General features: G+C 40.1%; 1 protein-coding gene across 6 annotated transcripts in view; it reads left to right on the top strand.

Annotated features, from left to right (window-relative positions):
* Positions 1–3,100: 3,100 nt before the first annotated feature.
* GAPVD1 (GTPase activating protein and VPS9 domains 1) overlaps positions 3,101–15,172 on the top strand; it is a 39,603-nt gene continuing 27,531 nt past the window's right edge. For 5 of the 6 annotated variants that reach the window (XM_060757409.2, XM_060757410.2, XM_060757411.2 and 2 more), the window contains exons 1-2: positions 3,126–3,197; positions 13,014–13,233. In XM_060757409.2, the coding sequence (XP_060613392.2) occupies positions 13,049–13,233 (185 nt within the window). In that variant the 5' untranslated portion in view covers positions 3,126–3,197; positions 13,014–13,048. Of the gene's footprint in view, positions 3,198–13,013; positions 13,234–15,172 lie in introns of all 6 variants that reach the window. The other variant, XM_060757408.2, reaches the window with a different exon arrangement.

Consider the following 15,172-nt stretch of genomic DNA (forward strand, 5'->3'; position numbering starts at 1 on the left):
TATATATGACATTTTATATGTGTTTATATAGACACACGCATATACACATATGGAGTGTATATATTGTGGTTTATTATATATTAGCTATACATGTATAATATATATTAATACCGATATACAGGGTGAGGCAGCATAACTTCCTTTTTTCAAAACTTAATAAAACCCATTGTATGAATCTGATTTTTTTTATAATGTAGGCACATACCAAAAGTTTTGTTTTACGTAGTTTTGAAGATCAAATTAGGTAGGTGACGTCCCCCATTCTCCATACACTAAGTAACCTGATTTCTGGCGTTTGTCATGACTCTCAATCATAGCAGGAGTTGTGTTGGCAATTTCTTCCTGGATGTTGGTCTTCAAATCTTGTAGGGTCCTTGGACGGTTCACATAAACACAGGATTTCAAAAAAACCCATAGAAAAAAATCACAAGGGGCCAAATCTGGAGAGCGGGCCGGCCACTCCAAATCTGCTCGAAAAGTAGGCCTCAACGGCAAAAGCACGCTCCTCACTGTTCCAACGCATGATGGCGAATGAACTGTGTCAGGACAAAACTTTATACTCCCGCCTCTCGAACAAGACTACTAGCGCTCCGCTACGTCTTCAACTGACTGAATGGCGCGCATTTTAAAAAATGAAGTTATACTGCCTCACCCTGTATACATATATATATAGATAGATATTGATATATCATATTGTATTACATTTATTATGCATATGTGTATATGTGTGCATATACGTGTGTGTGTATATATATATATAAAACCATTCTATCAACTGCTTGTACTTCTTTTCCTCCAGAAATTCAGTTGACAATCATCTTGGCTTTGTGAGTCACCATTTGTCTTTCTCAGTATTGCACCATATCCTTTCCTCAAGCTTCCTGATATTAACGCAGGCAAAGGACCTCACCGTTCTAGAGTTAACTGAGCATAAAATCCTTTGATTTATTAAGATTTAATCAGGAAAACATATATGAAGTGGGATGAAGCTACAGAAATATGAACTAGAACAAGAAGTCCTAACACAAGAAGTTGAAATAATCACTCCCAACTTTTGGAAATAGATGCCCATGAGATAAATTGATTTAGCAGTCATTAAAGGTTTTGAGAATTACAGTCCTGGGGTTAAAGTCTTATTATTGTTATCCTTCCATCTATATAAATAAATTATTATCACTCATCCACCTATCTATCTTCCATTCATGTATCTATCCACCCCCCTTCTATCTTCCATCCATCTATCCACCTATCCATCCATCCATCCATCCATCAAACATGGTCCTTAACCATGGCCTTGAATCAAGTTCCTGTATTTCATTACTGCACCTTAAATTAAAATAATCCTATTATAATTACTCTATTCCTTTGCTGCGATATGTTCTATCTACCTTTGGCCAGCCTATCCTCTAACATGTCTGTACACCAGTCCTCCCCAAAATGAGACTTGAGAGTATTTCTGGTTGTTGCTTATGATGTCTTGTTTTTTTAATGTCAGTTATACATTGTTTTAATTTTTTATTTGCCTTGTTTTAATTGTATGTTAGGGTTAGTTGCCCCGGGTCCCTTTGGGGAGATGGAGGCGGGGTAGAAAAATAAAGTTCTTCTTCTTCCATCCATCTATCTATAAATGACGTCTTATTATTATTACAGATCCATCTATATAAATTTAAATAAGTTATTATTATTCATCCATCTAACCATCCATCCATCTTCCATCCATCCATCCATCCATCGATCAAGTCATATTATTATGACCCATTTATCCATCCATCTATTTATATAAATATAAATAAATAATTATTATTCATCCATCCATCTGTCTTCCATCCATGTATAAAGTCTTATTATTATTACCGATCCATCTATATTATTCATCGATCCATCCATCAATTAATCTAACAATCCATCTTCCATCCAGCTATTTATCTTATTATTATGACCCATCTATCCATCCATCTATTTGTATAGAAATAATTATTATCCATCCATCCATCTATAAAGTCTTATTATTACTGTTCCATCTATAATTTAAAGAAATTATTATTTTTATTAATCCATCTTCCATCCATCAATCAATTCATCTATCTATCTATCTATCCATGACCCATCCATCCATTTATCCATCCATCTATTTATATAAATATAACTAAATAATAATTATTTATCCATCTATCCATCTATAAAGTCTTATTATTATTACCGTCCATCTATACAAATTCAAATAAATTATTATTAGCATTCATCCTCCATCCATTCATCAATTCATCCATCTATCCATCGAACAATCCATCCATCTATCTTCCATCCAACCATCTATCTATCAAGTCTTATGACCCATCCATCCATCTATCCATTGATCTATGTATATAAATATAAATAATTATTATTCATCCAACCATCTATCTTCCACCCATCAATCTATAAAATCTTATTATTATTACCGATCCACCTATAATTTAAATATATTATTATTATTATTATGAATCTTCCTTCCATCCATCCATCACTTCATCCATCTATCTTCCATCCATCCATCTATCAAGTCTTATTATTATGACCCATCCATCCATTTATATAAATATGAATGAATAAATAAATATTACTCATCCATCCATCTATAAAGTATTATTACCCATCTATATACATTTAAATAAATTATTATTATTATTATTATTATTATTCATCCATCTATCTATCAAGTCTTATTATTATGACCCATCCATCCATCTATTTATATAAATAGAAATAAATAAATTATTATTATTTATCCATCCATCTATCTATCTATCTATCTACCTACCTACCTATCTATCTATCTATCTATCTATCTATCTTCCACCCACTCCATTCATCTATCTATCTATCCATTTATCTTCTATTTATCTAGATCAGGCCTGGGCCAACTTGGGCCCTCCAGCTGTTTTGGACTCCAACTCCCATCCATCTCTAAACAACGGCCACCTTCTGGAAGGACAAACTTGTCAGAAACGCGTTGGGTTGGCTGCAAAGTCCCGCGCATGCGCCTCTCCCTCTCCCTCCTTGGAACCAGCGAAAGCCAAGCCCCGCCCTCTTCCCCCTCTTCGGCCGCCGTCCCGACGCATGCGCAGCGGAGTGCGTAAGGGGGCGTGGCCAGGGTAGGGGCGGGGCTCAAGGCCCAGAAGAGAAGAAGCGGCGGAAGCGGAGGCCTCGCCTCGCAGGTGGGTCCCTTCACTGAGGCAGCTAGGCCTCGGCCTTTAGTTGGGTATTTATACCAGGCCTGGGCCAACTTGGGCCCTCCAGGTGTTTTGGACTACAACTCCCACAATTCCTAACAGCCTACCGGCTGTTAGGAATTGTGGGAGTTGTAGTCCAAAACACCTGGAGGACCCAAGTTGGCCCAGGCCTGATCTACAAGCAAGGGAAGCCTGGGAATTGTCGTTTGACCCTTATTTCTGTGCCCCTTCCACACACCTGAATAAAATCCCACATTATCAGTGTTGAACTGCGTTATATAGCAGTGTGGACTCGGATAACCCGGTTCAAAGCAGATATTGAGGATTATCTGCCTTGACATTCTGGGTGGAAGGGCCCCTGGATATTTTGAGCTGGGTTATATGAGTCTACACTGCTATATCATCCAGTTTCTGAATTGTATGTGCTTTGAACTGAATTATATGAGTCTACACTGCCATATAATGCAGTTTCTGAATCCAATGTGCCTTGAACTGGGTTATATGAATCTACACTGCTTTATCTGAATCCTATGTACTTTGAGCTGGGTTATATGAGTCTACACTGCCATATAATGCAGTTTCTGAATCCTATGTTCCTTGAACTGGATTATATGAGTCTACACTGCTTTATCTGAATCCTATGTACTTTGAGCTGGGTTATATGAGTCTACACTGCCATATAATGCAGTTTCTGAATCCTATGTGCCTTGAACTGGGTGATATGAGTCTACAGTGCTATATCATCCAGTTTCTGAATTGTATGTGCTTTGAACTGAATTATATGAGTCTACACTGCCATATAATGCAGTTTCTGAATCCTATGTGCCTTGAACTGGGTTATATGAATCTACACTGCTTTATCTGAATCCTATGTACTTTGAGCTGGGTTATATGAGTCTACACTGCCATATAATGCAGTTTCTGAATCCTATGTGCCTTGAACTGGGTTATATGAATCTACACTGCTTTATCTGAATCCTATGTACTTTGAGCTGGGTTATATGAGTCTACACTGTCATATAATGCAGTTTCTGAATCCTATGTTCCTTGAACTGGATTATATGAGTCTACACTGCTTTATCTGAATCCTATGTACTTTGAGCTGGGTTATATGAGTCTACACTGCCATATAATGCAGTTTCTGAATCCTATGTGCCTTGAACTGGGTGATATGAGTCTACAGTGCTATATCATCCAGTTTCTGAATCCTGTGTGCTTTGAATTGGGTTATATGAGTCTACGCTGCCATATAATGCAGTTTCTGAATCCTATGTGCCTTGAACTGGGTGATATGAGTCTACAGTGCTATATCATCCAGTTTCTGAATCCTGTGTGCTTTGAATTGGGTTATATGAGTCTACGCTGCCATATAATGCAGTTTCTGAATCCTATGTGCCTTGAACTGGGTTATATGAGTCTACAGTGCTATATCATCCAGTTTCTGAATCCTGTGTGCTTTGAATTGGGTTATATGAGTCTACACTGCCATATAGTGCAGTTTCTGAATCTTGTGTGTCTTGAATTGGGTGATATGAGTCTACAGTGCTATATCATCCAGTTTCTGAATCCTGTGTGCTTTGAATTGGGTTATATGAGTCTACACTGCCATATAATGCAGTTTCTGAATCCTATGTGCCTTGAACTGGGTGATATGAGTCTACAGTGCTATATCATCCAGTTTCTGAATCCTGTGTGCTTTGAATTGGGTTATATGAGTCTACACTGCCATATAATGCAGTTTCTGAATCTTGTGTGTCTTGAATTGGGTGATATGAGTCTACAGTGCTATATCATCCAGTTTCTGAATTCTATGTGCCTTGAACTGGGTTATATGAGTCTACAGTGCTGTATCATCCAGTTTCTGAATCCTGTGTGCTTTGAATTGGGTTATATGAGTCTACACTGCCATATAATGCAGTTTCTGAATCTTGTGTGTCTTGAATTGGGTGATATGAGTCTGCACTGCTATATTATCAAGTTTCTGAATCCTATGTGTTTTGAGCTGGGTTATATGAGTCTACAGTGCTATATCATCCAGTTTCTGAATCCTATGTGTTTTGAGCTGGGTTATATGAGTCTACACTGCTATATCATCCAGTTTCTGAATCCTATGTGCTTTGAACTGAGTTATATGAGTCTACACTGCTATATCATCCAGTTTATGAATCCTACGTGCTTTGAGCTGGGTTATATGAGTCTACACAGCTATATTATCCAGTTTCTGAATCCTGTGTGCTTTGAACTGGGTTATATGAGTCCACACTGCTATATCATCCAGTTTCTGAATCCTATGTGCTTTGAGCTGGGTTATATGAGTCTACACTGCTATATCATCCAGTTTCTGAATCCTATGTGCTTTGAACTGGGTTATATGAGTCTACACTGCTATATCATCCAGGTTCTGAATCCTATGTGCTTTGAACTGGGTTATATGAGTCTACACTGCTATATCATCCAGTTTTTGAATCCTATGTGTTTTGAACTGGGTTGAGTCTACACTGTGTGCTTTCAGCTGGGTTATATGAGTCTACACTTCTATATCATCCATTCAACCTAATATTATAAATACCATATTAAACCATTAAAAACATATAATTACCAGTGTCGTCCTGTTAAAATAATTATCCAGCAGCATTGTCTAGCCATTCTGTGTTAATTCTTCCTATTTCATAATTATTTATGAGTCTAAACTGCCATATCATCCAGAATCTGAATCCTGATTATCTGCTTTGAATTGGGTTATATGAGTCTTCACTGTATTATCATCCATTGTCTGAATCCTGATTATATGCTTTGGAGACTGCCATAGAATCCAGTTCAAAGCATGTAATCTGGATTTAGTAACAGGATTACATGGTAGTATAGATAGGGCCTTTGAGATGTTTCTTGTGGAAGGAAAGATGGAGTCTTCTTCTCTGGAGGAGAGGGGATGGCCATCTGTTGGGAGGGCTTGGATTGTGTCTTCCTGTTTGGCAGAATGGATGAGCTGGGCGGCCCTTCCAGTCGTGTGATTCTATCTGCCAAAACAGATAATCCACATGATGTTCTCTGAACTGGATTATATGAGTCTACACAGCCATATAATCCAGTTCAAAGCAGATAATCTGGATTTTACATGGCAGTATAGAAGGGGCCTAAGTCACACTGCAAGGGCCTTAGATGAGGAAATGGGCCATCCTACCTTTAGATCAAGCCAGATAACAAAAATTGGAGGGCATTTCTGTTTATTTTGTGTGTGACCTCTTTAAGAGTCATAAATCGGAAGTCAGAATGTTTTGCTGTTCTGCAGGAAAATCATGAACTACTTTCTCCTTATCTTTGACTTTGTATGTCTTGTCTGAAGACTGTTTTTTTTCCAATGTTATAAGATCTGATAGCAAACACTGGAATGTATAGGAGGAAAAGATAACAAGGGATGAATGTGAGTGTATTGCAGGCATTTACGGGCACTTGCCAAGTTACAGACATCTGACTCAAAGTTAAGAACAGGAAGTGATGGAAATCTTCCCCTTGGAAGGATTAGATATCCTGGAAGAGTTATTATCATGGGGAAAATGTGTTCCCACAACAAGGCAAATGTTCAAAATCCACACTATCACAGGGACACAAAGTGAGGTGAAATCTTCTGAACAGAGGCACAGGCAACAAAACAAATGTCACAGAAGTGTTAACCCTAGCCTATGCTATCCAAAACATACACACACATATCTATATAAATAAAAATGTAATGTTCGTTTGTGGGATTAACAGAACTCAAAAACCACTGGATGAATTGACACTAAATTTGGACACAAGACACCTAACAACCCAATGGAATATTCGTGCCAAGTTTGGTCCAGATCCATCATTGTTTGAGTCCACAGTGCTCTCTGGATGTAGGTAAACTACAACTCCCAGACTCAAGGTCAATGCTCACCAAACCCTTCTAGTATTTTCTGTTGGTCATGGGAGTTCTGTGTCCCAAGATTGGTTCAGTTCCATCATTGGTGGAGTTCAGAATGCTCTTTGATTGTAGGTGAACTATAAATCCCAGCAACTACAACTCCCAAATGACAAAATCATTTTTTTTTTGAGTGAAGGACATACATTGGGTTGTTAAGTGTCTTGTGTCCAAATTTAGTGTCAATTCGTCCAATGGTTTTTGAGTTCTGTTAATCCCACAAATGAACATTACATTTTTATTTATATAGACTAGCCGTCCCCTGCCACACGTTGCTGTGGCCCAGTCTGTGTATATCTGTTTTGTGTGTGAATATAATTGTGTATATGTGTGTTTGCATATATATATGTGGTTTTGCGCATACGTTGTAATGAAATTTTTGTTTTTTGGCTTTGTTAGTTTCTTCTGCTGTGTTTTTCAGTGTGTTTGTGAGTGATGGTCACTCGTTTGCCTATTTATTTATTTTATTTATTTGTCGTGTCAGGGCAACCAGTCAATTATATTACATTACTAACAGAACAAAGCAAACAAACAGACAACATACAAAATTTGTGAGTTTGGTAGTTGATTAAACGTCCTTTGACCAGTAGCTGGCCCCTTGGAGTGCTTCTGGTGTTGCTGCAAGAAGGTCCTCCATTGTGCTTCGTTTGCCTGATAGATGTATTGTGTCCAAATTTGGTGTCAATTCGTCCAGTGATTTTGCTGTGGCCCACATGGGGGTTCTGTGTGGGAGGTTTGGCCCAATTCTATTGTTGATGGGGTTCAGAATGCTCTGTGATTGTAGGTGAACTATAAATCCCAGCAACTACAACTCCCAAATGTCAAGATTTTATTTCCCCCAAACTCTACCAGTGTTCACATTTGGGCATATTGAGTATTCATGTAGAGATTGGTCCAGATCTATCATTGTTTGAGTCCACAGTAGGTGAACTACAATTCCAAAACCAAAGGACACTGCCCACCAAACCCTTCCAGTATTTTCTGTTGGTCATGGGAGAACTGTGTGCCAAGTTTGGTTCAATTCCATCATTGGTGGAGTTCAGAATGCACTTTGATTGTAGGTGTACTATAAATCCCAGCAACTACAACTCCCAAATGCCTTCACTGTGTCTATATAAACCACCAGCCAATTTTGCTTCCATTGGATTGACAAAGGGAGAGAGTCTGACAAACCAGAGCTGTCCCATTTTGCCACTTTGATTTCTAAATACAGAAATCCCTTTTGATGTGTTGCAGCGAAAACATCCTTTTTTCACGCAGAACTGTCAAAATGGATATATTAGCCTGACATTTAAGCCAGGAATTGCATGCAGAGAAGTGAGAGGGGGAAGCTCGTTTTTGCAGAGCTTAGGATGGAAACTAGGTGGGTTACATGAGAAGAAAAGCCTCTGTCTCTTAAAAACAAAGAGTATGGGTCAACAACAGTTTTCCCAGTACATCATGTCAATGATGTGTCAGATTTCCTCCAGATGAAGGAAGGAAGGGACGTCCATTGACTTTCATAGCGGTGATTCATGTTGACATGAGGGCCTTCCAGAGGAAAAGTGTGCTGTACTTTTGGTTTCTGCTTAGACAGTGGTGAAAGTGAGACTGACGCACAGTCATCTCTTGAAAGCAGGTTTCGCTGGAGGCTTCCCATTTCACTGAATTCAAGTATCGCTTTTATTCATGCAGAAAGTTTTTTCTAAGTGTCTCCATGCATCTGCGATTTATTTAGCAGTGGCTTTTTGGCCAGGATTGGTCTTGCTATTCTGAAGTCGGACATGGAGCCTGCAGGTAAAAAGGGGAGATAAACATAGGTTAAAATGCAAGGGAAGGGAGAAAGATGACAGCACCCAAACTAGGACTTGAAAAGGCATTTTTGATTCAAGGCAACAAAGGCACCTCAACATGTTCTACATCCTGTAAATTGGGTTGGGATCCCTTAGCTCTCTCTGTTGTACTGTTGTGTTAGTGTGTGATGTTCATGTTGATGTTCATGATGGGAATAGGGGTGGTGTTCCTGATGATGGGTCTGGGGATGAGAGTTTGTTCAGGTCTGAGTTAAGTTCAGAAGAGAGGCCTGAGCAAGGCCACATTCCTGGGAGAGACCTTTCACCGCTTTTCTCAGAACAACTGTCTGAAAATGATGCTGAGATTGAGTTATCAGGTGCAGGAGTTAATGAGGGAGAAGATAGTGAAACCCTGGACAGAAAGCAAAGTTTTAGTAAATATTATTATTATTATTATTATTATTGTGCGTTTTCTTGTGATATTTACAGTGAAAGTGGGTGGAAACATTTGTGATGAGATGATAGGAAAGTGGGAAGAGAAAAATAGAAAAAGGAAAACAGAGAAAAACAGAGGAAAAGAGAAAAAGTATTATTTTATTTTTATACCCCGGCAACCATCTTCCCTAGAAGATTCAAGGCGGCTTACAAGGGACACGCCCAAGATTACAATTAAAACACACATGTAGAACACTTTAACCAATTAAAACATCAGATAAAACAAATAACAACACAATTGAAAGCAATATAAAAACAGTACGGCTGAAAGAAACATAGCTGAGGTACAGATTCAATGAATGCAATACATTTTTACAGGAGTGCAGGAAAGTGCAACAATACAGTAAACTGGGCAGGAAATACTGTCAAAGACATGTTGAGGTAGGACGTATGCCAGTGTAAAATGTGGGCCGGTGTAAGTGCAGAACTTCAAGTAGGGACAAGAAAGTTACTGGTGAGCTGCTCAGTCAAAAGCGCACCGGAACATCCAGGTTTTTAGTTGACTCCGAAAGGAGGACAAGTTGGGAGTCTGTCTGATCTCCCTAGGGAGGGAGTTCTAGAGCCAGGGGGCCACCACCGAGAAGGCTCTCTCCCTCGTCCTCACCAACCGTGCATGTGACGGCAGGGGGAGAGAGAGCAGTGCCTCCCCAGAAGATCTCAAGGTACACACTGGTTCATAGGGGAAGATGCAATCGTGAAGATAAGCAGGTCCCGAACCGTTTAGGGCTTTATAGGTGATGACCGCTCTCTGTAACCAGCTCCCGTGAGTAAAACAGGCAGAGCTTTCAGAGACTGAGGCGTTCAGTTCCTCTACAACAAAAAAAAAAAAAAAACAAACCATTATCTGGTGGGAAAGAAAGAAGTTTTGGGTACTGGAAAAGGTTTATAATGATTCATGGGAGATAGTTGCCTCAGATGAGTCAATGTTGTTATTTATCATGATCTTGCTTCCAAGTGCTCTGAGTTTCATGTACCAAGTTTTTGCCAAGCCTAACTTTTGCCTATGGAATTTTCCTGCTGTTTTGTTTCATGGTTTCAAGTGCCTTGCTTCATGGATTTCCATATACTAATGCAGGGGTCCACAAACTTCTTAAACAGAGGGCCAGGCCACAGTCCCTCAAACTGTTGGAGAGCCGGATTATAATTTGAAAAAAACATGAATTAATTCCTATACACACTGCATATATCTTATTTGTAATGCAAAAGACACTTAAAAACAATACAATAATTAAAATGAGGAACAATTTTAACAAATATAAACTTATTAGTATTTCAATGGGAAGTGTGGCCCTGCTTTTGGCTGATGAGATAGGATTGTTGTTGTTGTTGTTGTTGTGTGCTTTCAAGTCATTTCAGACTTAGGTTGACCCTGAGTGAGGGCTGGGTGAATGACCTTAGAGGGCCGTATCCGGCCCCGGGCCTTAGTTTGAGGACCCCTGTACTAATGGATCTTGTTTCTCTTTGAAGCTTATGGACTATTTTGGATGTTGAACTTTTACTGTTTTGCGATTTTTTAAATTGCTTTGCCTATATATATTCTACAATAAACTGCTTGCTGATTTTACCAAGCTGGTGTGTTATTTAAGGTGAGAGGTGTTCCTCTCTGGTGTATGACATATACCAACATTTTTAAAATAAATCTTTGGCCTCGTGGCTCATACTGCTAAGAGATGAAGACCAAAACAAATTGTGGAAGTGGTTTGTAACCTCTATTGAAATGAATAAAATCATCCCACACTGCGTTGTGCAAATGCGTATGGTGTGAATAGCCGTAAAATGCAAATGGTTTTCTTTTTTTTCTTTTTTTGGAAAACCTAAATTGTTCCTTTGTGAAGCTCAAAACATGGCGGTGGGAAAATAGACAGTAAGCATTTGCATGCCGTTCTTGTTCCAAAACAGGGCCTCTTTGAAAGCATGGGGCAAAGTCTTTGGCCGACTAACCGAAAGATAGCGGTTTTCGCTTTTGAAAGGCGTACTTGTTTCAGGTACTGAAACAGGAAGGAATTCAAAAGGGGGGAATTCATATGCTAGAAACCTCTGTTCCTGTAGGTTTTCTGACTTAATGAGTTTAGTTTTAGTTTAATACCTGAATTTAGCTTTCCTTTTAAAAAAGAAATAAACAAAGTGGTTTACCCTTCAAGAAAGAAGAAGAATATACTCCAACAAAACAATAATACCTACAAAGCCCTGAACGGTTTGGGACCCGCCTACCTGCGTGACCGCATTTCTGTGTATGAACCCACACGATCCCTTCGATCATCTGGGGAGGCCCTGCTCGCGCTCCCACCTCCATCGCAGGCGCGATTGGTTGGGACGAGGGAGAGGGCCCTCTCGGTGGTGGCCCCTCGACTCTGGAACTCACTGCCCAAGGACATCAGGCATGCCAACTTTGGCAGTCTTTAGGAGGAGCCTGAAAACGTGGTTGCTCCATGTGCCTTCCCAGAATAAGGAAATACTCTCCGCAATAGGTCCTCTAAATGCACTTTATCATTGATTTAGGATTGTTTGCTGGCCTCATCTCTCGCCGAAAATTCTATCCCAGTATATTACCTTGTTCATGCCCAGCATTATTTTTTAATTTTTAATTATCACATTTGGCCCAGCCATGGTTCTTAAATGCTTGTTGTTACTGTTGCTGTTTATTGTTTACTAGCCGTCCCCTGCCACGCGTTGCTGTGGCCCACATGGGGGTTCTGTGTGGGAGGTTTGGCCCAATTCTCTCATTGGTAGGGTTCAGAATGCTCTGTGATTGTAGGTGAACTATAAATCCCAGCAACTACAACTCTTGAATGTCAAGATTCTATTTTCCCCAAACTCCACCAGTGCTCACATTTGGGCATATTGAGTATTTATGTAGAATTTGGTCCAGATCCATCATTGTTTGAGTCCACAGTGATCTCTGGATGTAGTGAACTACAACTCCAAAACCAAAGGACACTGCCCACCAAACCCATCCAGTATTTTCTGTTGGTCATGGGAGAACTGTGTGACAAGTTTGGTTCAGTTCCATCGTTGGTGGGGTTCAGAATGCTCTTTGATTGTAGGTGAACTATAAATCCCAGCAACTACAACTCCCAAATGACAAAATCAATTTTTTGAATGAAGGACATACATTGGGTTGCTAGGTGTCTTGTGTCCAAATTTGGTGTCAATTCGTCCAGTGCTATTTGAGTTCTGTTAATACCACAAACTAAAATTACATTTTTATTTATATAGATTTTTTGTTTATGAGATTTATTTTGATTGTTTTGTATTGATGTTTTGTTATTGATTTTATTATGGTTGTTCTATGGGGTCGGCCTCATGTAAGCCGCACCGAACCCCTTGGGGAGATGGTAGCGGGGTATTAATAATAATAGTAATTATTATTATTATTGTAACATTCCTCACCATTAAAACTGAACATAGGTTTTAAAATGGTGATAGATAGAATGGGGCTTTCCAGATGCATTGAAAGAAAACTAAACAGGATCAATTGCCACTAATGGTGGGATAAATAATTTTCTATCCTCTGTCGAAGGTGAAGAAGGGTGAGTTCAGTGAATCTTTGGAAGGAAATGCAACAGTCAATCTTCCCTTTCTTTCCGTTTGCAGTGAGCGACCCACCGTCCTGCTGCCCCTCCTCAAAGATGGTGAAGCTGGACATCCACACGTTGGCGCATCACCTCAAGCAGGAACGGCTGTATGTGAATTCGGAAAAGCAACTTATCCAGCGGCTGAATGCGGAAGTGCTGAAGACGGCGGAAAAGCTGTACCGCACGGCATGGATCTCCAAGCAGCAGAGGATTAACTTGGACCGACTCATCATAACAAGGTAATAAACGGGGCCTTCGAAATGCCTTCCCTCCTCCTCTAAAATAGATAGGGAAGCTGTGAATAGATAATACACCATAGCTATAATAATACAAGTCGGACAAAACATTTGACACAGGAGATGGAATGCTTCGGTGGGGAGGTAAAAGGCGCCCCTTGAAAACATGCCAGCAAAATCAGGCGTCCATGGACTTACTTACTTAGGTGATCCCTCGTTGTCTGAGTAGGATAGTCTTCCAAGATCAGTGTACTGGTGGGTCCGTAGGTGACTGTGGAGCCCTATACTTGACCTGCATGTTCTCCTGCAGTCGAGGCATTGGTTTCCAGATGGAAGGCGGTTGGCTTGACACGCCTTCCTCTTGGCATGTTTCTCTCTTTCGCCCTCCATTCGTGCCTCTTCAAATTCTACAGCACTGCTGGTCACAGCTGACCTCCAGCTGGAGCGCTCAAAGGCCAGGGCTTCTCAGTTCTCGGTGTTTATTTATTTATTTACTGTATTTGTATACCGCCTTTTTCAGCCAGTTGGCAACTCAAGGCGGTTTCCAACAAATCAATATACATAAAACATAATATAGATAAAAAACATTAAACAGTATAAAACATCACAAAAGCAGTAAAAACAACATAATCAGCGTCTCATTATTCTCAAGCATTGTCCACTTACATTGTCAGGTCATTCGATTTCCTATATTAGCTACTCTGTATTTGTAAACGCTTGCTCGAACAGCCACGTTTTAACTTGCCTCCGAAACGTCAAGAGGGAGGGAGCAGATCTGATCTCCCTAGGGAGGGTGTTCCATAGCTGAAGGGCCACCACTGAGAAGGCCCTATCTTTCGTCCCCGTGAAACGTGTTTGTGACGAAGGCGGGACCGAGAGCAGGGCTCCCCAGATGATCTTAAAGTACTCAGTGGTTCATAAGGGGAGATATGTCCGGACAGGTAAGTGGGGCCAGAACCTTTTAGAGCTTTATAGGCCAAAGCCAGCACTTTGAATTGAGCCCGGTAGCAAACTGGCAGCCAGTGCTCCCTGAGCGCCACTCCTGTTAACAACCTGGCTGCCGTTCGTTGGACTAGTTGAAGCTTCCGGACCGTCTCCAAAGGCAACCCCACGTATGTATTATGTAATCCCCTTGGGGGAGATAGAGTGGAATATAAATAAAGTATATTAATATTATAATTATTATAAACTAAGATTACATTATTGTTATTAATACCCTGCTTTATCTCCCCAAAGGGGACTCATAGCAGCTTGACATAATATGCAAATCTAATGTACATTTTAATTTTGGGAAGGTAATTTAGCTTTATTTATTTATTTTATTTACAGTATTTATATTCCAGCCTTCTCACCCCGCAGGGGACTCAGGGCGGATTACAATGTACATATACATGGCAAACATTCAATGCCATAGAAACACAACATAGATAGACAGACACATAGAGGCTATTTAACATTCCAGCTTTTTCTTGAGGCTATTCTGGCCTCCAGGGGAGCTGTCCCTTCACTGACCATTTGTGACACTGCTGAAGTACTTCCTCATTCTTTGCATGTTTGCTGGAGATTTTTATGGCCTCGTCAATTAGTTAAATTTGCCTCCATGCATAAGCGGTACCTAAATTTCCTACTCGACAGATGCAACTGTCTTTTGGGCTGCAATGGTCGACAGAGAGCTACACAAATTGGTCGGAAGCTCACTCCAACCCGGGTTGGCTTCGAACTCATGACCTTTCGGTCAGTAGTGATCTTAATGCAGCTGATTCCCAGCCTGCTGCTCCACAGTCCTGGTGCCTTGGTCCATTCATTGCTGGTTGCTACTTTCCAGAGGATATCAGGTGGTGCGATACCAGCTAAACAGTGTGATTTCTCTAAAGTTGAGCATTAGATTTGAGTAAATATGGGGGTACTTGACATGCTTTTCTTTGGGTTTGTCATGTGAACT

This window comes from Anolis sagrei, chromosome 11 (assembly GCF_037176765.1).
Source record: "Anolis sagrei isolate rAnoSag1 chromosome 11, rAnoSag1.mat, whole genome shotgun sequence".
In the NCBI taxonomy this organism is placed as follows: Eukaryota; Metazoa; Chordata; class Lepidosauria; order Squamata; family Dactyloidae; genus Anolis; species Anolis sagrei.